The sequence below is a fragment of the Neolamprologus multifasciatus genome, chromosome 11 (assembly GCF_963576455.1).
Source record: "Neolamprologus multifasciatus chromosome 11, fNeoMul1.2, whole genome shotgun sequence".
In the NCBI taxonomy this organism is placed as follows: Eukaryota; Metazoa; Chordata; class Actinopteri; order Cichliformes; family Cichlidae; genus Neolamprologus; species Neolamprologus multifasciatus.
Genome location: NC_140449.1, coordinates 11730594 through 11754932, shown reverse-complemented (window position 1 = coordinate 11754932; position 24339 = coordinate 11730594). Strand labels below are relative to the sequence as shown.

The following is a 24339-nucleotide window of genomic DNA, read 5'->3' as shown; positions in this document are numbered from 1 at the left end:
GCCCTTGCCCGTCAAACAAATGTACCATGTTTACACTTTTTCTGACCCCAAGGCTTATCGTAATTGCTTTTAAATTGCTGCTAAAAACGTCTGTAATGAGGGGGACTATTTTCCTGGCAGTTCAGGGTGGTCCCGGTGCACCAGCTCCCACATGCAGAAACGCACGCACGAGGGCGCAAACGCTCGGACAAATGCGAGCGTAACGGCCCAGTGGAGAAACACCGCAGGCTGTCCATTAAAAATCTTTAGATATACACTTTGAAATCCACTAAAAGCAAGCGTATTTGTAGGCAGTACGGCAATTTAACTGCATCATTTCATTTCCCTCTCTCCCAATTTCCTCTGTATTTCGCCACCTGTGTGCGTCTGCCAGCCACTCTGTTATTGACCCACTGTGTTTGGCCCAGAGTCAGGATCCTTCTCATTTCTGCAGCTTTTCATTAGTTCCTATGATTTATTATAGCCCCAATCTGTAGCTATCAGTGTTCCCAATAAGTCCGTGATTGAAAGAGGGCAGCTCAGGGCAGGAAAGGACAATATCGCCACATTACAACAATCTCGTCTCTATCCTATTATTTCCAAAATAGACTAGAAATCTGAATATCAATAACATTTTCCCTCCTCCAAAGATGCAAAACTTCAAACGTGTTTCATTTTTCCCCTCTGCTACAATGTGCAGTAAAAAATCAGCCTCTTTCATGTTGCTGTATTTGATGTTACATAAGCTTGCATATATTGTGCACCTTTTTTTGAAATGAAAGGCAAGGATAGATGACTGTTGAATAGGCTCATCCCTTTGAACTGCCCTCCAAGTCTGTCGGGCTATGAAGGCAGTGGTCAATAGCGTCCACTTCAACGCAAAATCTGAAGCTTCAAATTAGTCTGCCTGTGGAGTCAACCTTTTGGCTTTGTCCAGCGGGGCTCGACTTGTAAAGATCGTGGCATTAAGTGTGCCAGAGTTTAGTATGGTTGACCAATTTGTCCTGCCTAGAATGTGCTGTCCTGTTTCCTCATTGCCACCTTTTTATATCAATCTGGCGGCATTTGAAAAGGTCATCGAATGCAGGAAATGTTTTAAAGCACTCTAGATTGATAATTGTGCCAAATCTTTAGCAAACAGTGTTTATATCATTATGGATTTCCTTATAGGCTGCTGTTACCCATACTGATTCGGAGCCCGAGGCACCATTGTCCTCTTGCTTTTGCCTCCGAGTCTCTTCTTAAAGTTTGCTTGAGGTGCTGCTCTACTTAGAATATAAAACAATGTCTTTCAAAATAACTTAAAATCAGTGATGCTCCACATCCCTATTTATCACACAGACACGAATTCTACAGCCCAAACATCTCTGTTTCTGGTACATTGCACACGGCAGATTAATGCAGTGAGTGTATTGATCTCATAACAAGCACAATGCATCTAACAAGGCAACATTAGACACATACAGACATTAGTTTGTAGCCCGTCCACTGTGTGCGAGTGACAGGCTGAGCCGAGGCAGTCAGTCAGGGTTATTAGATTTATGTGAGACATTAAGCAAAGATTGAAGTTCCATTTTGTGTTAACAGACCCCTGTTAGAAAGAGGGAGAGAGAGGTGCGGCTTTCAGCTCCCGAGGAGTTGATCAGGAATTAGTCAGTGCCTTGTGTGCTTGGCATAGTAGCCCTCCGCAAAGTTCATACTGGTTACTGTGGCTAACATTGCTATTGGGAGGCAATATGAACTGCTGAATCAATGACAGCATTTTCACATGTCAGCGTGTAACATGCATTATAATATTTTTCAATATTGCACAATACTGAAATGCAGTTTTTGTTTTAATAAGGAGAAACGCATGCTAACGAACACTAAAATTTGGAAAGAAGCCAGAAGCAGTAGCAGAGGAACAGACTAGAAAAACTGATTTTAACACTTGAATGCAAATGAGTCCCAGCAGAGCAACTATTAACCCCAAACCACCGTCTGTTCACTTAAAAATGTATTCGCAATTGCTATAGATCAGCTAAGACCAGGTTCGTTTTTTCTTTCTTTCAGGGTCTAACAGTTGTTTATTTTCCACTCTGATTCGCTCTCTTTTGTGTCAAGGTAGCTGTCCCTTTAAAACAACTTAATGTTTCTAATAGAAAAAAAAATCCTGTAGTTAGTATAAACCTGTGACTGTGATTCAGCACAACAAACAAGAAGAACAGTGGTTATCACACGGGGCCAGGCACTGAAGTCCATGAGGGTTCCCTTAGAAATCATATGAGATGTTTAAACCCCCACCACTTTTTTGGCATCAGGGGTATTATCACTAAACTCACTCGAAGTGTGTTGGACCCAATGATGTGGCTGAAAATTAAAGTAGAAAGATGGTCGAAATCCACACGAGAAATGTGAAGTGTTTATGAGAAATGTGATTTCACCTTTACCTCCTGTCTCCCCTCCCCTCTTTTCTTCTCTTTCTCTGTCTCTCTTTAGCTTGAAGAAGGCCAACATTGGCTTTGAACAAATGTTTGAGGAGGTGCCCATCGTCATCAAAAACTCCCATCTTATCAATGTACTAATGTGGGAGCTGGAGGACAAGTCCACGGTCGCCGACAAGCACGAACTGCTAAACCTCTCAAGCAGGTCAGACATGAGCTCATGCAGCCATTTACCACAAGGGCCCAAGGCCAGACACCTCGGTTGTAAAAAGGCAAATAAGATATTGGCGGACTACACGTTTTTCTCAAGAGAGGAAGTTTTTCTGGATGTTTTTTTGAAGGGTTATCAACATATGTTTCCTAACATTTAGTACAGCTTTACTTTTATTATCTATTCTCATGCCCGCATTGCAGTGTGAGTGCTTTGGTTTTCTTCCTGATGTTGTATATACATTTCTTTTTAAATTCCCAGATTTAAAACCCTGTGTTATGGTTTCTTTTCAAGTTGCAAGACTCCTGTTTGCAAAGCCGACAAATAGCTAATCTTACAATGCAAATGAAAAGATCTGTGGGACATTGCAACTGCAGGACGTTTTTCAATATTTCACCTTAATGGCTCAATAAGGTCATCTGAAATTCGTACCATCTCTTTTCAGGCTTTGTGTAAAATCTACAGTCAAGCAGAGGAAAAGTGGTTATTGATGGAAATTCTTTCAGCCCATGCAATCCAGCTCTGAGCAAAGTGTCACCTTAGTTTGATTTCTTTGTACATAGTCACCACAGTACACTGAGCACTTATCTACTAAAGAATGCAGGCACTTCTTAAAATCATCTCACAAGCTTTGAAGCCATATTGAGGGTATCTCTTTAAGCTTGCAGGCTGCTTCAACAGACATGACTTAAGGCTACTTCTAAATTAAAATTGATTTGACATTAGCGAACTCTTGGGCATTAATCTGTGTCTTCTCAACTGTTCCAAAAGCTGCTAGATTGAATGAAAGAATAAGCAGTTTATTGATGCATTCTGCCTTTTGCGTACCCTCCCCAGGGCCACCACACCGGATCTCCTTACATCCACTTCCATCTCCTATACTTGGGTTTAGTACTAGTTGAGAAACTTTACTTGGTATAATAATATAGATTTATGTGTTATTGATATTATACATATCAATATTATTACATTTTTATTATTGCATTGCAGTGTTTAGGTCAGATGGCTGTGACATGGTTGAACATGCAGATGATTCATTCACAAGGAAAGGGTCGGATACATTGAGGTGGGGGCACAGTGTCTACAGTCCCTATTCCAAATGTTGGGAAGTTGGGAAAAATGTAAATAAAAGCATAAAGGAATGAACTGCAAATTTTGGGTAGTAACACGATTTCAGGTAACACGACTGGACATAAACAAAAGAGCTTGTTAGAGTTTCACAGAAGTAAAGATGTACACCAAACTCAAAAAAACTGCATCTATAAACACGTGGAGCAATTTCACAATAATGTCCCTCAATGTAAAAGTTTGAAAACTTCGAATAGCTCATCCTCTTCAGTATATAATCTCACTAAATGATTCAAAGAATCTGGACAGGTCTGTGTGCAAAGGACAGGGATGGAAATGTTGGATGCTCATGAGCTTCAGGGAAACACTGCATTTAAAAACAGGTGGGATTTTGTCAAGGAAATCATCACATGGGCTTAGAAGCACTTCCAGAAATCACTCAAGTTCAGTCTCAATGATCCAAAGATGAAGCTATATATGAACGTGGTCTAGAAACACTGGCTTCTGCTCTGACCCAAACCTATTTAAAATGGACCTGGACAAATCCAAATTTCAAATTTATTTTGTAAACATGCTTCGCCCTCTGCACTGAAGAGCAGAGGGACCACCCAGCTTTTTAACAGCACTCAGTTTATCGCGCCTGTGAAATTGGCAACTCGGCACCATCCGTGCTTAAAGGTGTATACAGGTTTTAGAGCAACATATGCTCCCATCGAGTTTGTAGGGAAGGTCCTGCATATTTCACCCAGAACATGCTCGACTGCACACTGAAACTATGATAACAGCATGGCTTCATAGTAGAAGAGTCCAGATGCTAATGTGGCCTGGCTGCGATCCAGACCTTTCACCATCTGAAAACATTTGGCACATTATGAAATGAGCAACATGGCAAATAAGGCCAAGGACTGTTGAGCTGCTAGAGCAAGAATAATCAGACAGACAAGAATGGGACAATATTCCTCTGCTAAAAGTCCAGCAGCTGGTCTCCTCAGTTCCCAGACTGTTGTTGAAAGAATAGTGGGTGTTACACACTGGTAAACATGGCCCTGTCCCAGCTTTTTTTGGGATGTGTTGCTGCTGTTAAATTGAAAATGGCCTTATTTATTTATTTATTTATCTGAATATAGTATATTTTCTCAGTTTAAACTTTGCATTTGTGTTTTATTTACATTTCACAACTTTTTTGAAATTGTCGTTGTAAGCTGGAAGACAAACTACACCAGCAGCCTTAATAGCATAAACAACTGTGTCCCTTTCCACCCATAATAGCCTTTTGGAAATAATGGGGTTTTATGTTGTGCTGGCAAAAGTTACGAGAGAGGACTTTTAAATAGGATTATTTTCTTCTTTTTATGTTATTTGGTATGAAGAATATATATTAAAAAAAAAGAAGGAACAAGAAATCAAACCAATTCCTTTAAACTTTATTTTAAAATAACTGGATCGTACTAGATAGTAGGTGCTATATTTTTTGGGGGGATTTTGTAAATTGTTCCAGTCACTGCCCACAAATGCATTCCAGGGCACGTCGGACCACTTATCCGATTTCCCAATCCTGTAACTTTTAGGATGGAATCGGATGTTTGATTGAGAGATTCACTCTAAAACTTGGTCCGGTAAATGCCACATTTTAAATGTCACAGCCTATTTATTCGAAAATGTCTTCAAAAGCAGGACCTGCCATCAAACTTTGCCTACCATCACTAATGAGCACAATATGAACAAATATCACCCCACCATATCAACTCACAGCCTGGCTCTTTAAGTCTCGCATTTATATCTCAGAGGCACTCAGCATCAGTCTCAGGAGAATTTATCAGCAATCATTTATGGAGATAAATCGCTGCAAGTGGAGCAACAGCTGTGAAGCTGCTAATCAAAAAGCTTCCCAGGGGCAGGTGTGAGAAATTAGCACAATAACGACTCAAAGTGCTGATTTACACACTGGCAGCGCGCAAAACACTGTGCTCACTTGCACGCTGCGGCGAGGCACACCGGGAGTTGTTGTTATTCTCCTCAACTGTGTCCTTAAACGCAAGTATGGCATGACTTAAATGAGGCCTCATGTAGGCAGACATGTGGGTTCCATGAGCATGGCCAACAGAGGCAGGCAGAAACCCCAGTAATTTTCTTCCAAAATTACTAAATAGAGTGAAGGAGAATGGCTCACTATTCTTGCATATTGTTCCATTTTCCAAGTGATTACTCTAAAGTTGAAGCATAGCTTTTGATATCGCCCAAAACGGAGCAGAAGCAGGATGGCCCTCCCCCGTAGGTTTTCCGACACAACCGCCGATGGGATGTCTGGCAAGATGAAATTGTTTCCCCGAAGTTGTCAGATTGCTGCACAGCTCTGCCCTCGTATTGGATTGTAGCGCTCCATCTCTCTACATCTTCTGCTGACAGCCCCACCCTTTTCTCCTCATTTCCACCCCTTCAAAAAAAAGGGGGGGAAAAAAAGAAGAAAAAGTAAACGATAATGGGTTTTATTTAATGTTTTTCCTTTTGTCTCATTTTCCAATCTGCGGTCCCATTTGTCACTGTCATCTATGTCTAACGCTGAGAGAGTGCAGTTTCACTCCAGCAAACAGGGTTCTTCTTACCACAGATGATGATGTTGATCGTGGTGATGGATTGCACGAATGTAAATTCATCTATGTAGCCTTTCAACCCCGACAAACCTCTTGAAATACCCATGTTTGCAATGTTATTAAAACTAAACTACATTTTGGGCCTTTTACAAGGTCTTCACTCATGTGTAAATTTCCCATTTAGTTCATTACCCCCAGTATCTGTCTGATTAGTGTATTTGGCCTCCTGCCTGGACTCTTTTACTGTTGGAAAAGTGAAAAATGTGTAAACATATTTTCTCTGATATTAAGTTACCCTGATAAGTTTTCAGTGAGGGGGGGGGGGGACTTTTAAGGCTTTGTGTGCTATAGCTGCTGATGCAGGTGAAGAGAAATAACTGGAAATAGGGTCATGAGGCAGGTGTTGACAGAAGTGTCTGTGTGAATGAAATGATCTGCAGAAAAATTTGATCCTTGACACACAAACTTGATCCATCGAGATGGACTTTAAGAAGAGGTATTTTTGAACAAAAGCCAATAATAGATCCTTCTCTTAAAAGGAGACGGAACTGAAATGAATGAATGATGGGCAGGAAGCAGTGAGGGATGGAGAAAGGTATTCAGTCACATAAGGTTTTAAATTTGTGCCAAAGCTAACATTCATCTTTTTCTTTTCTTTTTTTTTTTTTAATATAACTGAGACAATGCCGTACGCGTACGTTGGGGAAAAATCTTTTTAGATTTATTTCGAGTCCTCTTTAAAACAAATTATTCCGCTGGCGGCGCAAGCCAGCAATCCACATTGTGCTCGAGTCCATCAGTTAAAAAGACTCCATCAGAATAAAACGCTCATTCTAAGAGTGGAAGTCATTTCCTTGGCAGCTTTGTTAAACAACTCTCCTCTGAACTTTCAATTTTAGTGAATGTCAGCCAACTTTTGCTCACACAACAATGCAGGTTTGTCCTCTTTTGTCCTGGGCGAATACAACCCTGTGGACACAGGCACTCCTACTGTACGGGCCTCCACTGAACTTGACAGAATCGGCGATGGTGCGAAATCCCTAAATAGACTTTGATTTCTAATTCAGTATTGATTGCAAAGCTTGCTGATGCCTCTGAATAATTTAACCCTGTGGAGTTGATGGCCAGACGTCGTGGAGTGCGGGATACATTATTCAGTGTGCCGTTGTAGCAACTCTCTGTAACTGGTAACATTCAGTTTCCGAGTGTTTGGAGAAGACACGGAGCAGTTATGCGGTTTTTCTTGTATGGTCAGGGTTTTGAAAACAGAATATCAAACTGAACATGCTCCAGTGCACTAAACTAGTTATGAGACACACGAGACACTGATGCAGTTGGAATCTCAAAGCTCAGTAAAGGAAGTCTGTGGACTGGGAGTGAAGTTTTTTTTTTTAGTCTTTGATAAAATAGTCCTTTTAATTTTTACTTGTCAGTTTCTCGTTTTTTCATTTGTTACATAAGCTCTCCGAAAATCTTGCAATTTCACAATCAGGGACAAAAGACATACAAACTGATAAGAAATCCCACTAAATTGCAAGTCACTCTTACTCACCACCGGCACACAGTAAAGCTCACAAACACACACTCAGTCCAGCTCAGGCATTTGACACTTACATAAACGGCAGATGTTTTGAAGTATCCTAGATGGATTCTTTCGCATATATTATTCATGCGCACCACACAAATTATCCACCATATTGCTGGTTGAAATAGTTTTAAATGGGCTCTCGTCAGCGAGAATCAATTCTGACACAGTCAGAGGGACGCAGTAGGGAAGTGTTATGCTGAGAGTTGGTCCTGGGCCATCAGTTTGCATGTTTACAATGGAGGGTTGACAAACTGATCACGCAACAGTCCCCACAGGCAAACAGTACTGTACTGGAAACGGTTCAGGCAGTCCAGATTATGGAAATGACTTTGAAGTTAGTGGAAATTGTACATGTTTTGCATGATGGCTTTAAGTAGTTTGATCTTTCTGAAACCTGTTCAGCTTTTTCTGACTAAAATTCTGAATAAAGGGCAGTATGCAAGCATTTAAGTAGATTATTTAATCGCTTATATTAACGCACGCCTCATGCAGATGCAACAGTGTAATATGGATAGTGTCACAGATAGTTAAGGCATGTGAGAATAGCACTAAATCATTGTCAGCACTGTTCATATAATTATCAGCATGCCTGTGGTTAGTTGCATTAATTTTCTTTCGGTGTGTGCATATTTTCATGTAAATATAATTAAGGTGTTTGCAGTTAATGGAAGGCGATTATAAACCAAGATGATCACGATGAGTTTTTAGAATGTGCATAAATTTCCTAAATGTATTACTGCTTAACTTTATGCAAATACTTATTGTCCTGTAGTTTCTGTTCTGGTGTGCATTGTAGCCGCAGACCTGATATATTGTTCTGTATGTTGCTCATGATTTAATATAAAACCTGAAAACGGAGCTTGCATGCAGCAGTGCAACTGTAAATTTTCAAACATGAGAAATACAGTATTTTTAGTGCTGGACTGTAATTTTATGTCATCTGTTGCTTGCAGAGTTTCTAGGCAAAGCAGCGCCGTGACAGGAGAAACTTTTCCTCAGTATGCAATTACTCCAGACAAAAATTCAAAACCACTTTATGCATATTTATTGCTTTATGTAAGCCGTACAAATTATAGCCCCTCTTTACAGAGTTTACAAAGTGCTTTGGCAAACAAACCAAATAATACTCAGAAGGTAAAATCAGACGGCCAAACATTAGAGCCAGAAGAAATGGATGCAATTAAGTTAAAGCTTTGCTAGAATTAAATTAGCAAGAATAAAGTTGCAAAATGCATAACAGATGATGAGAATAAATGATAAATACAAGTGGAAGATTAAAGTCAAAGGAAACACAAATGACTAAATAAAACAAGTAACCAGTAATGGACTGTGAAAGACATCACCTAACGACATCACATAAATGCAAGTTTATAAATATGTTTTTAAGAAGTGAGGAGATTATTATGGATTTTGCTAACCAGGTCTCCTCAGGCAGGTCACAACCAAGAAGGCCTGGTGCAAGCACGGCAACCTTTAGAATAACGTGTTAACTTTTTGAACAACGAAAGGTATCTAGGACTGCAAATTCAGGTCAACATATGATATGAAATGTACTTCGAGGCCAGAACCAGACTTGCTTTAAGGGCAGTCAGTAAAATAAAAAAAATATTATGAACATGTACCGGAATCCATTGGAGCGAAGCCTCGATTGGGGAGATGTTATGTGTGATGATCCCTCTGCTAAAGCCATCAAGAGGCCTTAGCTTCTGCAAATGGTTCGAGGGGTTTTTATGTGCTCACCAAAAATGGCGGAGTTGTATTGCAGACAAGGGGCTGCTATAAAAACATCTCTGTATTAAGAGAGTCACAATTCACAGTATGTGTCACAACAAGCCATTAAGTCTAACTCTCTGCAGATGCCCAACCAGACACGGATCAAGGCAACAGTACAAAACCATTTCTAAATCTTTAAGTGTTGCTTAGAGCGTAGTGACCTCTGTAATTGTTAATACATCAGTACTCCTAATATGACCTGGTGGTTTCAAACTGAGTTACCGAGTCAGCCAGTCCTTGGTCATAGTGGTGACCAAAACCCAGCAGTCACAACAGCTAGTTTAGAAATCCTTTGGCGAAATGGGAAAGCCTGCTAAAAGGACAGCCCATTCAACAACCCTCAATTTAGACCTCTGTGCTAGAGTAGGTAGATGGAGACCAACTGAGTAAAAGGCACAAGACAGCCTTGTTGGAGTTGGTCAAACTGCATTTAAAGAACTCTGAGAAGTTGAAGAAAAAGATTCTCTGACCTGAAAAGTCAAAATCTGAAATAACTGGGCAGGACTCCAAACAAGTCTAAAAGAAAACACCGGGTATAACTGCACAAGTAAAGGGATCGGAATACTCCGACATGACTGAGTGTGTTTCATTTGAACTGCAGAAAGCTGAAGAATTGAATATGAAATAAATATGCACAAATTGCTATGGGAAATGTATGTGGCTCAGGTCAATTATGGTTACAGTGAAGATTGTTTCTGTGGCGTCAGTGCAGATATAGTGAGTTTAAGTGGGTTTAGGCTCAAATTTAAGTTGAGACGGTAATCTCTTTTTCGTAGCTTTCAACAAAATAAACAGATTGTGATGGGCTGAGAGATAAATATTGATTCCTTTAGAAATTGTTAATAAAACTCAGAGCAGAGAGGAATGTAACTAAAACCATACAAAACATGCTCCAGTCTTCCCACACACTAACATATTTATACAAACGCACAACAGTTACATCAGCACAAGTATGCACACTGCCAAAACATACACGGTTTTGGCAGTTCTTACGGGTATAGCTGTCATTTAAATAAACACCACGAATCTGTTTTCCCACAGTACATACTGCATTATGTAGCACCCAAACATTCATAAATGAAACAATACAACTCCACAGAGGGAAGTATAAGAGGGATACAACTTGAAGTAGAGCTCTGCAGTCTTGTGAAGGTTGAACTTAAGAGGGTAGCAAGACATCCTGTTAAAAATGGAGCTCATGGGACGAGAGGGAGGTGGAATGCTGGTGGCGCTCTGTTTTGAGTCTTGTCATCATGGCAGCATTGGAAAAACATGAAGGATGTGACGACATCACAGAAATGTGTAGGAGAGGGGCATGAAGTAAGGTCCACAGGACCTGTACCAAGTACTGTCCAAACCTGGGATCACAGGTGACTTTCAGGTCATGGGTCTCAAGAGCAACAAATTTGGTAGGAGGTGAAAGGTCAAAGATTAAGTCGGGATGGATTCAAAGACCTTTACGGAGCCCCTCTGATGACATGGTCCAAAAAATAAATAAATTGTGCCCACGAAATACTATTTCGAGGCCACGAAATAGGTATAACGTGCGCACGAAATGCTAATTTGTGGGCACGAATTGGGTATAACGTGGCAACGAATTACGCATTTGTGGCAACGAAATAGATAACGTGCGCACATCATATTGATACAATTCCTGGACAGCTGCGTAGAGACATAAGCATAAGAGCAGGCTAAACCTATAGGCTAAACCATAGCCAGAGACAGTATGATTGAGTTTTATTTTTGTCATGGTCTGCGTGGCAGACCGTGGGTGTGTGGAAGGAGAACTCAAAATGCGGAACTCTGTGCGATTAATGCAGTGTGTTTATTTACAGTGAAGTAAACAATACACAATAATAAATCCCCCTGCGTTTCCAACTCCCGTGCCGTGTCTCCGCTCCCGTGAAAGTTGTGCTCGCTGTTCTCCCGTTCCCGCACTCCTGCTGGAAAATCCACAGAGGAAGCTGTTAACACACAACTACAAAGCGACAGACTCGCTTTTGCTGGGAACACTGACGGGTAGTCACTCAACGATCCAGCGTCGAGGAGCTCTCAGCCACACTGCTTTGTAGCTCCCCCGACGAGGCTTGATCGGCGCCAGGTGTGTGTGAGGATCCTTGGGTGTGACCAGTCAGCTGGCAGGGCCACACCCACCAGGCCTGAAGGTGCCTGTCACGACCGCACCCACCTACCCACCCATCCACACACACACTTACCAATACACAAACATGGAATGCAGGAACAGCAGCAGTGCAGAACACACACACATAATATAATAAGTCCACAACTGTTCAGGGACTCTAGGTCACTCAGACTCAGATCCCTGACAATTTTAGGCTGGGAATGAGCTACAAATGCATTTTGAAAAGCACTGCAAGGAACCATTATTACGGAGAAAATTTTAAACAGGATATTGACAGCCCAGTTGCTTTGCAGACGTAAGTACGACCCGGACGCTGGGATAGATTTTATTGTCAGTCAACTGCAAGGGCCTGGGAAGGATCACGGTTATTGGTCACGTGTTTCGTGCCCACAAATTAGCATTTCGTGCGCATGTTATACCTATTTCGTGGCCTCGAAATAGTATTTCATGGGCACAAATAAGTATTTCGTGGGTACGTTGTGCTATTTCGAGGGCACGAAGTAGTATTTTGTGGCCACAATTTATTTATTTTTTGGACCATGTCATCAGAGGGGCTCCGTAGACCTTGACTTCTCAAAGCTTGGAAAGTTTTAGATTCATAGTGGTCAGTTCTAGACGGGAATAGTTGTCTTCTGATTTAGTGTCAAGTAGGAAGTATACATTTAAGGTTTTCTTTGTTTATTTGTTTTTTATACCATTTTAGTTGATTTGGAAGAGTTGTGAATCAGCCAAATAAATACCTTGTGTCAACCTGTGATCTGTAGAAGACGCTCTGTTGGCAAAATTTAGGCATAAAAGAGGAGGGATCTTTAAAAAAAGAAAAGCTTATAATTGTTGCTGGATCAAGTAACCCTGAATTCTCCTGTAGTTATGCTGCAATAGGCCTGGGCTGCTGGGAGCTTCCAGTGATACAATGAGTGTTACTTCTTCGCCTACCTTTTTCACTCTGTGTTTATAAATCACTTTGCATTTAATCATTAGTTAAGCTCTGCCTCTCTTCCACAGTGTGTCTTTTGTCCTGTCTTCCTCTCCTCACCTCCAACCAATCACAGCAGATGCCTGCCTCTCCCTTAACCTGGTTCTGTCAAAGGTTTCTTCCTGTTAAAAGGGAGTTTTTCCTTCCCACTGCTGCTAAATGCCTGCTCATAGGTCTTTACTTTACAATATGAAGCGCCTCGAGGTAACTGCTGTTTTGATTTGGCACTGTATAAATTGAATGGAATTGCATTGGATCTCAGCTCAGGAGGCTGCTCAGGTCATCCACAGGGGAACATTTCCTTGGCTCCACCTGTCAAAGTGTACCGGAGCAAGACACTGGAACAGCAAATTCCTCCTAAGGCCAAATGAAGCAACAAGTCTTTCACCCAGTCAGTCATAACTTAGTTTTGTCAGTGGCACTGTCTTATTTGAAGTGTTCTTCTTGCAATGAGCAGGTGTCAAACACAAAGCTAATAGGGAGCAGAAGCTAAATTCTCTAGCATATCTGTACAGCTCATAACAATAAAGGCGATGTTGCATATCACATTACATTTAGAAGGAGCAGCAACAATGAGGAGCCTATTATGTGTGAGATATGTGTAAACTTACTAAAGAGCCGTCTCCTCGTACTTGCAGTTTGTCAGACCTGTGATTCTCCACACCAACCAAGCCAGTTAAACACGCCAGTGCTGTACACTGATGCTTTCTGAGGTCTTTCCCTTTGTTTTGTTTTGAGCCTTCATACTTATCGCACATAACTAAGAGGTTACAACTAAAAGTTGAAATTAAATATGGATTAGCGTGAGCTGTTAATTTAAAGAGGTTTTTTTGTAAAAAGGTAAAAACATTTCACCGAGGTTCACAAGTGCTGTTGACAGTACAAAAACCTGTTTGAGTGACACGCTGTCAATTTTGTTCCAGCAACCACTTGGAGAAGAGCCTTCAGCTCCTGATGGACAGAGTGGATGACATGAGCCAAGACATTGTCAAATATAACACCTACAGCCGCAACCTGAGCAAGCAGCAGCAGCAGAAGCACCAGGTAACTCTTGAATGCATGAATGCACCGTGACACACACACACACACACACACACACACACACACACACACACACACACACACACAGAAACAGATGCACCTACAGCCACAGTCTCAGCAGGAAAACAGCAGGTAGATTTCTGTCAGACATGGGCACAACCAATTGCAGCTATAATCACAGCAGGCAAGCAGCAGAAGCACCAGGTATCAAACCCACCCCCACACACACGCACATGTAGGAATATGGTCCTGCAGGCTTATACATGTACATACTGAGGAGTCAAAGCAGGAACTACTATTTATGTAAAAATGTTAAATAAGTGTCCTAGAGTCTAAGGAGGGATCAAGCAAGAAACGCTACCATATTCATGTTAAGTCGGCTCAAAATAATTTTGATTGAAAGTGCAAGATCTGTTACCTTCCGGTTGGATCTGGTAAGGTTCAGTTGTGTTGCTGAGTGTGAATTTGAGTCATGTTCACGCTGACTTTCATCCCTGTGTGAAAAAACACAGCAGATTCTCGTGCACGTGATGCAGTTGTCAATGTAGAGGTTCAGACACAGAAAGCAGGGGGACAAAAAGATGAAGAATAAAAGATGAAACTTGTGTCACAAGTAAATTCAAGTAGAGCGCACCGAGATCAGTTTGAAAGTGATTTCTCTTGTCTTGAGTTTGCACCAATTAGAGAATGACTAATGTTAATTTTGCAATATCTGTCATAGTGTTATCATCAGTCACCTCAGTTCAGTTACTGCTGTAGATCAGCAGATTTTCAATTTCAGGCACCATCATCCTCATCCTCCTCCTGTCAAGGAAGAGGTAATGTCCTTACTCACTGTAATACAGTCACAGCAATATTTCGCTTTAAGTACTTAAGAAGAGCAGGTTCAGAGGTTATGGAAAGCTGATACATATAAACCAAAAGCTGGCATTAGTAAACTGAGCCTTTCATCTGATGTGAAAATCCTCTGTTTATATTTGTTGTCTGTAACAGCGAGACACATCACGAACTCAGACTTCATTTAAAAGCGTTTTGCAAAACACAAGCGCACTGTGACAAATGTACTGTGTGTGTAAAGGCTCACAGATGCACACACCACCTCCAAGCACAAACTGGAGGCACGAAGCAAACCAGAACTAAACGCACTTGCACACAGACACACACAGAGTGAGCCTCATACCATCTGCAGCTACAACCTCGTCCAGATGCATCATAAACATCCGGCAAAACATGCTATTGCTAACAGTCAGCGACTATCACGGGTGCGCTGCTTGGGAAAGTGGAAGAGCGGAGGCACAGGTGACTCACTAATGTGCGCACAAACGTACACCCACGGTAAAACCGGTCGCGCTATTTTGTCATTATTTTCAGCAAGTGGAAATGAGAAAATGTCTGAGGTATTAATGGCGATCGGGGCTGACTCATCAGCATCTTGGCCGGCAGAAGGAAAAAGCCAGAGCCAAGTTCACAGTCATTAGGCAGACCTCGCAACAATCGTGCATCGGTGACCACAACTCGTCCTCAGTACGCACACAACAAAAACGCACTCCTAGATTTATCCCCACGTATCCCCGGGCTATTCACCCACACTGCAGCCATTATGATCCATCATCCTCCCCACACTGACCTCCCCATCATCTCCAGCTCCCCGAAGCCCTGTACGCCCCTATACCCAGACTTGTCATACACAATATCACACAGATGGGGCCTTTAATGGTGTCACCTTTTTTCATGTTTCACACGAATCTCGACAATGAACAAATAACGCACAGAGAAGAAGAAAGCACGCCGCTGTTAAAACCTTTCAGACATCTGCAGTATTTGCTCCATGTAATCTCGTGCTATTGACCCTGCTGCTTCCCGGACAAATGGAACCTTATTAATCATCATAGAAAGTTGCAAAAAGGCGTTCTGCTGAGAGGGCTCCATTTTTCATTTATAGCCCTCTGAATTTAGTAAATATCAGGTTCCCAGGAACAGTCTGCAGCCAAGTTAGTCTTTGTAACAGGAAATGCACATCTCACTTCTTTCAATTCATTCATTTTCTCTTTTTTCCCCACACCTGTTGAAAGCGAGGCGCACTTTTAAAGGAGGTTAGGTATGGTGCGGTGTGGTAATCTTATGAACTGAGGAATTGTCATTTATGGTTAACGATAGAAACGAAAGGGCTCCAATTAAAAGGTTTAACGTTGTGTTATAGCCATGTAATGATTTTGTAAAAATTCAACAGAAAGCAAACACATTCAGCTAAATTTAAGAGAGACTGCATTTGGAAGCAAAATATGCTCAAAATGACAATGAAGCCCATTGGGGCTTAGGGGGGCATCTTCAGTAAAAATGACCTTTGACCTAGGGCTGGGCGATATGACCCAAAATTCATATCTCGATATTTTTTACCTGGACGGCGATATAAGATATATCTCGATTTTTTTATTTTTTTTTTAAGCCATAAAGTAAGAACAAAAAGAGAGTTCTTAGTCAAAGCTGTGTGCCAGATGTCACACAGGCACTTTTATTAACATAGAGCATAGATGTACATAAAATTTACTCAAAAATAAATTATGAGCATTTATTAAATAATAATGCTCCATAAATAAAAGAAAACTATGTTGTTTTTGTGCATAACAAAAAGCTCACAATTGTGCAGTCAAAATGTAAACTAAAAGACGCTGAGCATAGTAACAAAGACAGATTTCACAGCTGCTCTGTTCCCAACTTCTACTGTGTAACTGACAGCATTGAGTTTGAAATTCTCTTCGTAACCACGTCTCTTAGCAGGTGCCATTTATGGTCCTTATACACAGTAGGGTAATATTACGTTGAAGCACAGTACGTATCACTCCGCAAGGCTCCTCGGTAGCCGTAATGCTCTGACAATCCATCAAGCGCTGCAGCTCCGTAGCTTACCAAAGTCGTACTAAAACATTTTTGACAGATTGCTGAACGCTGTGTACCACATAAAATCGGTTCGCGGTCATCAAGCACAACCAGAATTCATACATAAGGCGCGCTGTCAACTTTTGAGAAAATGAAAGGATTTTAGGCTGTGCAGCGCCTCTGGGCTGCATGGCGTTAGCGTGGTTAGCTCGTTAGCGTGGTTAGCTAGCTAACACGTTGACAGCGTCCAGCCCCACGCACGGGGCGATGCGCAGTAACTCGTTAACGGAGATTTGCCGTGTCCATCTTGTCGCTTCCTGCAGGTGAAGCGATGGGGGAGGAGGGGGGAGTTGTGTTCAGTGAAGGAGGGGCGAGGCCGAGTAACGTTGCGTAAAGACAAAAGTGGACGAAAGAGAGGCAAACTTGCGGCTCCACAAGTATAGTTATAACGTAACATAGACTATATCGATATAAAGGATATTGTCACATCTTATATCTCGTATAAAAATATATCGATATTTTTTAAAAACTCGATATATCGCCCAGCTCTACTTTGACCTCTCGGTTAGGTTGGCGAAAGTCAGATGAGACCAGATAAAGTGCATGGTGAAGCAACAGTAATGAGACGTGGAGGTTGATGGAGCCCACTGGAAATGCAGAGCATGTAAAAGCATGGCGGAATAATTTATTTATTTTTATATATATTTTAAAAAAACCTCAAAGATGGACCTTAGCTGACGGGGACGAGAAGATAATTAGGCCTAAGCTGAAGAGAACGAGAGCACTGACACAAGCAGAAAGACGATTCTCAGCTAACAAGCGGCTCCAAATACCACAATATTCTCCGGAGAACAACCGTAAATTCATTGAAGGTCAATCCAAAATTCATTTACATGCTTCAAAGATTAATTTGTGGACATAATTAAGAGTCCCATTTCACCACATGGAGCAACAGTAAAATATTCTGTACCCTGCCAGACTCTTTATAGACGCTCAAATATTAAATTATTATATTCGATCTCCGTGGGTAAATAAAAACCAATTCCTTAATTGTGTTTAAGAGCATCTATTTTGCACACACAAACAGTGTGCTCTGGAAATGAGCTCGCCTCATGATATTTATTGTCAGACATATTTTTTGACAAACTCGGCACTCATGACAGGAAAAGAAACCATCTGATCTACTGAGAGCATAATGTGGTTTATAATAAGTAGAATTTGATCCTGGTCTGTGTTTGTGAGGACCTCTTCTTTGATTATACCACAAATTAAAATATTGGGCTGTCATAATGAAGCTTTACTTGGGAAAGCAGCACAATGCCAGAAAGGCATGTTCCCCAGCTGGGAGCACAGTGGTTCCAGCAGTTTTGCTGTAGTGGTGCTTTGGAAAGCTTGTGAAGGTTGAAGGTAAAATGAATATAAGAAAAATAAAATTCAGAGAAATCTGTCTGCAGGCTGTAAAAGAACTGCTGGGATAGGATTATTTTCTACCAAGACATCAAGCTCAAACATGAAGTCAAAGATACAGAGTAGTCTAGACCCCATTTCAGTTCAGGCTTTGTAGTAGGACGGCTGTTCCCACACACATCACATAGAACTTGACAGAGATTGAGCAGTTTGTACAGAAAAACTGTGTGGTTGGGGGCGTGGCAGTCAAAGGTGCTTCTATTTTGCTGACTTAGCATGGGTTGCTTGTTTTTGTGCCACACTTTTTTTTTCTTGGTAGGAAAAATTACTTTTTAAGGCATTGTATATCTATATTGAACATTGCGTAAGTTGGAGCATAAGAAAAAAAGAGTTGTTTCTAGAATTTGCATACAATTACGCATTAGCATTTTGATTACACACAGTCATGCTGCGGTGCAGTGGCAGAGAAGTTTTATTTAAACAAATAGTTATATTTTTCATTTTCGTATTGTTTATCTTAGCAATTTTTTCAGCTTCAATCAACCATACAGGTGCGTTGTGGGATGTGTGGTTGAAGGCACTGCTCCCACTCACTTTTTATTCCTTTCCTTGACACAACCACTTCTTCCACCTGTGTGTCTGTCAGTCTGTCTCTCCTCCATCTTGCCAAATTAACAAGGCTTTTAGGATCTCCAGAGACCCAGCACCTCACTGATTTACCGACTGTCAGCCCCCGACAAATCACTCCATCCCTGTCAGCACTTATAACTCTTCTCTTACTCTCTGTCTCTTACATCTCATCTCTCATCACTATGTTTCTCTACATCTCACTCACCTCTTACTGTTTGCATTGTCTCTCTTACTTTGTGCTCTCCTGTTTTATTTCTGTCGTGTTACTTTGCATTTTCCTTGTTCTCACTTCACTTGTTTTTTCTTTAACTTTTGCTACTCCCACTTCTCCTCTTTCTCTGTTTCCCCTCTTTTTATGTTCTCATCCTGTCCTCATCATCTCCGGCCCTTCCCATTCTCCCTTTCTGTCCACTTTTTTGATTTCTTCCCTCAATTCCCAACCCACATTTTCCATTCGCAATCTATCTTTTATTTTCATCCTCCTCTCCCGTGTCTGCCGTCACTAATGCCACGCCTCTCTGTCTCTGCATCGCTCCCTCCACAGTACCTCCAGAGGCGGCAGCAAGAGAACGCCCAGCGCCAGAGCAGAGGGGAGCCCCCGCTGCCTGAAGAGGACATCAGCAAACTATTCAAGCCCCCCCAGCCGCCACCACGCATGGACACGCTGCTCATTGCAGGTATGCACGCAAACACACACTCACACATCCTCCGAGTATAGTCATGACTCTCCATGACCACTGTAGAGCTCCCTCTCCACCCCCTTCACCCCTCCCTCCAAACTCCATCAGCCGCCTCTGCTCCCCTCACAGGAGCTCAGGTTCTGTTTTGTAATTATCTCTGCCATTATCTCGAAATTACATTAATTTAAAGTTTATTGACTCAATCTCCATCTCGACCGCCCCTTTTCCCCGCTGCCGTCTCACCCTGTTCAGCTCTCCTCCGCCTCTCGACAACATTCTGATCCTTCCGTTTACTCCGACTCCACACTAATTCACTGTTTTGTTGTGCTGCTGTTTTCTCTCCCACCCCCGCCTGGTTGCGTGCACCGTCTGTGTACATGTGTGTACCGTCTGTGTACATGTGTATGCGTGCGTGTTTGTCTGTACGTTTCTGTGGGCGCATGTTTGTGTCTTTTGTATGGGGGCGTGTGGATGCATGTGGTTACACTCCAACAGGGCAAATTAACAACTACTGCCAGAATGTGAAGGAATTCACCTCGCAGAACCTCGGGAAGCTGTTCATGGCAGAGGCTCTCCAAGGCCACAACTAGAGGAGAGACAGAAGGAGCAACAGAGATGCAAACCCACCTTAATAATGCCCACAGGAGCAGCCTTCATTTTCATTTTTTATTTTCTTTTCTCTGAATTTATTTATTTTTTTTTTATGTCTAGAACCACCCCAGACACAGAATTAACTTTGAAAACTCGGTTTTGATTTAAATAAAAACTCTTGCATCTCAACATCTTCTCCGTCTCCTTCGTCTGTTATCACAGTCGAGCTGTCTTTTGTTTTTGATGGAAATTGCAATTTCAGTTTCACTGTACAAAGATGATTGGTTTTGTACTGAATGTTTTTGTGCAGACTATTAATATGTGAGAACGGAGCTCTGCTTGAAAGTACAAACTAATTCCGCAGTACTTTGAGTTGTTTTTGCCACATGCTTTTGCAGTTCAAACATCAAGCAGGTGGAACCAATTATCAGTGGGTTCGCCTCGTGTTGGCGCACGTGGTGGGAAAACTACATTTTTCATGTAAACAGAACTGCAACAGAAATATCAGTAAAAGCTGAGCGTTAAATGAAATGCCAGTTACATGACTTGCCCTCCCAACCCCCCTCCTCTTTCTCACCGCACTCACAAAAAGTAGACATTTGTTTTCCTAAAGTGAAATTACACAACGCGCCATGCTCTGCCTTTCTTCTACAATGACTGCAATTAGCATGAGTTTATTTTTAGAAGTCCCACAAGTGAAATCGGGCTTGTAGCAAAGATTATTTTGCTTGTTGAGTTTCCAGGGCAGCACTGCAGGTGTGCCAAATGACAAGACTGAGAATCTGTCATATATGCTGAGTGACATTCTTTATTTGATGATGTGTGTTGCCAAAGAAAAAACAAACGATTTGATTAGAGAAATTACCAACAAGGGAAATAGTTCAGTGGTTTTGAATTTTATTCAGGAAAAAATAAAAGTTGATAAATCAGTTATGTTTCTGATTGTTGGGTCTTAAAATGACTTATTTTATAATCCCACAGTGTTAAAGAAGACTTTTCTTATTTCTTGTAATGCACACTGAATAAATAAATGTTAATATCAATCAGCCAGCACATATTACACACTGTGCAAAACATTAGAACTTCCACATCTACATAACAAATGGTGACCTAACAAGTTCAGGCTGAAGCAGTGCTTACAAATATACATATCAATATGTCTGTCTGGTATTTATTCTTATGATTAAAACCTTCCTAGCAGAAATAGAAATAATATCAACAAACCTAAGCAACGGTCACATGTAACCCTCAAGGATGAATTTGTAGCCCATTCGTTTGATACATATTGTTGCAATGGTGACTGCTCATATTACCCTGAGCTAAAGTTGATGCTTGAGGCTTCATTCTGCTCTAAACAATATGTTTCAGTTTTTTTATTTCTACCCCTGGCTCTGTGTGATGTCATTGAGAGCAGACAGTCCTGATTTGGTCATCTCAGGCATGCAGCTGTGCCTGTAGGCACAAAGCCCCACCCACCTGCTGGCCTGACCTTCTGTTTAGGAGGTGTGTCCAATCAGATGAAAGGAAGTGTAAGTGCGGTAAGAACTACACAAAGGCACAAGATGACATACAGAAAGATTATTTTGAGCTGTGAATCATGCAAAGCTACCCTGGAAATAAGAGTAATCAGTTCCCTTTAAGATGACTGTCACATTTTTTAAAATAAAACAAAACAAACAATTCCAACCCCCTTTTTTGGGTGCTTTTTTAAAGCTTTATCCATCCATTGATCTTATCATGGAAACAGAGCAACATTTTCCTGACCAGCATTTTCAAGACCTGGTCAATAATTACTGAACTCAGGCAGAGGGATTGGAGTTCTTCGTGTGACCACTGAGGCAAAAGGAAATCGATGATCTTATTGAACCTACCTGACCACATCATACAAAGCACATACTCGTTGCTGCCCTCTGGGCATCACTTCGCTGTACCTGATTATAAACTCTATTCCTAGTTACTTGTTTCAACAGGATAAACCGCTTAGTATCAATACTGCTTTCCATCGAGTCCTTTGTTTGGGGAGGAGAAAAGTTAATTAAAATTGAGTCTTACAGCCAGGCTGGCAGCTCGGTGAGACAATATCTATTGAGATTAAGGTAAGGTCACTAAGATGACATTTCAGCCATGCATATTCTTACCTACTGATCCTAAACAGGTATATTGTTTAGGTTGTTTGTCATCAAAGTGTCAATGATGACGAATTAATGAATATATTGTGCACACAGTACAGTGAAGGCGACAGTTATGGTGACTTTTGCAGCTTTTAATACATTAGACATCTGGGAAAATACTAAATTGCAGTTGGTTTTAGTTTGGTGATCGAGGTGTGCTTGTTGACACGCGAGGCATCATCCTCCACCTGTTTCAAGAGACACCACGCTTACCTACGTGGTGCATTCACGACAGCACTGTAAATCCGGCCTCCCAAAAACTATGAACTAACTTGCCTCAGTTTTCACGAGACAGGAACATATTTGGGGGGGCAGGCTTTCCTCTACTCTTCAGCCATTAAGAAGGTTTCATCCTTAGCCAAAACCTCACTTATAGGTTGACGGCGCATCCAGCATGTGTGTCGTCATCTAAAGTCCCGTGAAGTGTCCTCGACTTAAACTCAGAAACCTTAACATCTGCTAAATCCCTCTGCGTGAGAGCGTCAGCTAAACGCCTCAAATGTAACTGTAAGCTGTTTCTGGTGTTGATCCTCTGCAGAGGTGTCACATTATCTCGGTACTTACTTGTGAAGTCATAAAAAGCGCAGCTCATTTGTGGAGCTTGTCGCCGGTGTCCAGTCCACCCCAGCAACAGGGACGCTGAATGATTGGCTTTTCTTGCTTCATTTAATAAAGAGACTTGTCAGCGTGCGGTTCAGTGTATCATAATGACGCTGCGGCTCTATCTGCCTGCGCTCTCTGTTGTTCTTCCTCGACCTGTGGTTAAACAGCATCATCTAATTCAGAGGATGATGTTATTTAACTTGTCATCAGCCTCGCCTGGTCGAGTAATAACTTGTAGTGCTCCTGCTTGTCATCCGCACAGTGTCATTAACAATAATTACAAGTCAACCAACGTAATAAACGCTTATTGGAACAGCGACACTCGAGCCGGAAATGATTTCTTCCCCAAATCATAACATGTTTCCCTGACATGCAGGCAGGGTGGGGAAATATTAATTCATAACAGAAGGCTCAGTTGATATTTATTAATTAAGGTATCTGCCACTTTGACAGGCACAGCTGTGCTTGTGATTGATGCGTCCTGTGATGTGCGGCATTTCTTCCTAGCAGGTATTGATTGGATTTTTGAAGCAGTGTCTCCTGAATCTGCATCGTTTGTAATTCTGAAGCTTCCTCTGTTGGGTGACGTTGTCCTTGAGGGGCTGACTGGCCGGGGGAGGGTGGGGGCAACCTCCTGTGTCCCCAAACCCTGAGGTGTGTGAGCAAATGATAAAACTTGAAAATGCCCTCAACAGATCCACTTGGATCGTGTGGCACCGCTGACCCCTGCAGAGTGCAAAGGCAGTGACAGAGGTTCAGATGGTATTTAAAGTGACAGTGTTTTGATTGTAGTGGAAAACAGTTTGGACTAAATCATGTAGTCACGGCGGGGCTCAAGGGCAATAGAGTGGAAGTGCAGGAGAGTCAAACGGGTGATGTGCTTCTACATTACTCCACAGCAATATAAATCATTATAATCATTAACGGCTCGCTGAGTTGGTAAGCCAATATGGGTGCTAAAATATGTACTCTTTTAAGAGTTAACAGGGCATGACGGGGTCACATTCAAAGCCAAATGATGTGTTCCTGGAACTAACTTGTTTGTCGTTAACCCTTTAGTACATGAACTCAATAAATTGTGTTTAAGACACTGTAAGCCTTTAGCACGTTTTAAAACCTCTATAGTGAGTTGAGATGGTGCCTCTGCTATGCTGTGGGGGCTTTTTGCCTCTATGGCTTTGATCCACTTGTCTTTTTAGAAGGAAATGTCATTGCACATCAATACAGATTCTGAATGATCACTGATATCATATGATGAAACACGTCTCTCCTAATGTCAGAGATGCCAATGCTTCCATCCATTAACCATACGTTCCATTCCATATAGTACATTCCACTATATCCTGTGGCTGTTCTTGCGGCATTAATGTGCGAGATGAAAGTGCACTATGAGGTAAATATCCGCATTAAAGGCTGGATTCCAGTTGTAAATGGGTAACAGGTGTGCTACACCCTGGACAGATCACTGGTCTATCACAGAACCAACACAGTGATGCAGACAATCATCCAATCTCACACTCAGCCAGATGTTTATGGACTGTGGGAGGAAGCCGGCGGACCTGAAGAGAAGCCACACAAGCATGGGTC

At 41.7% G+C, this 24339-nt stretch overlaps 1 protein-coding gene and 1 long non-coding RNA gene across 2 annotated transcripts in view; one reads left to right on the top strand and one right to left on the bottom strand.

Annotated features, from left to right (window-relative positions):
* The window catches only part of LOC146507875 (eukaryotic translation initiation factor 3 subunit H), a 60799-nt gene extending 40632 nt beyond the window's left edge, over positions 1 to 20167 (top strand). The window contains exons 5-8 of the mRNA XM_085176183.1: positions 2458 to 2607; positions 13676 to 13796; positions 19252 to 19384; positions 19883 to 20167. Of these exons, the coding sequence (XP_085032309.1) occupies positions 2458 to 2607; positions 13676 to 13796; positions 19252 to 19384; positions 19883 to 19977 (499 nt within the window). The 3' untranslated portion in view covers positions 19978 to 20167. The remainder of the gene's footprint in view (positions 1 to 2457; positions 2608 to 13675; positions 13797 to 19251; positions 19385 to 19882) is intronic.
* Positions 1856 to 13679, bottom strand: LOC146507876 (uncharacterized). The gene is made up of 2 exons (XR_014876670.1): positions 12341 to 13679; positions 1856 to 11088 (listed from the first exon to the last, which is right to left on the bottom strand). It is a non-coding gene; the product is annotated as an uncharacterized LOC146507876 (long non-coding RNA).
* Positions 20168 to 24339: the final 4172 nt, after the last annotated feature.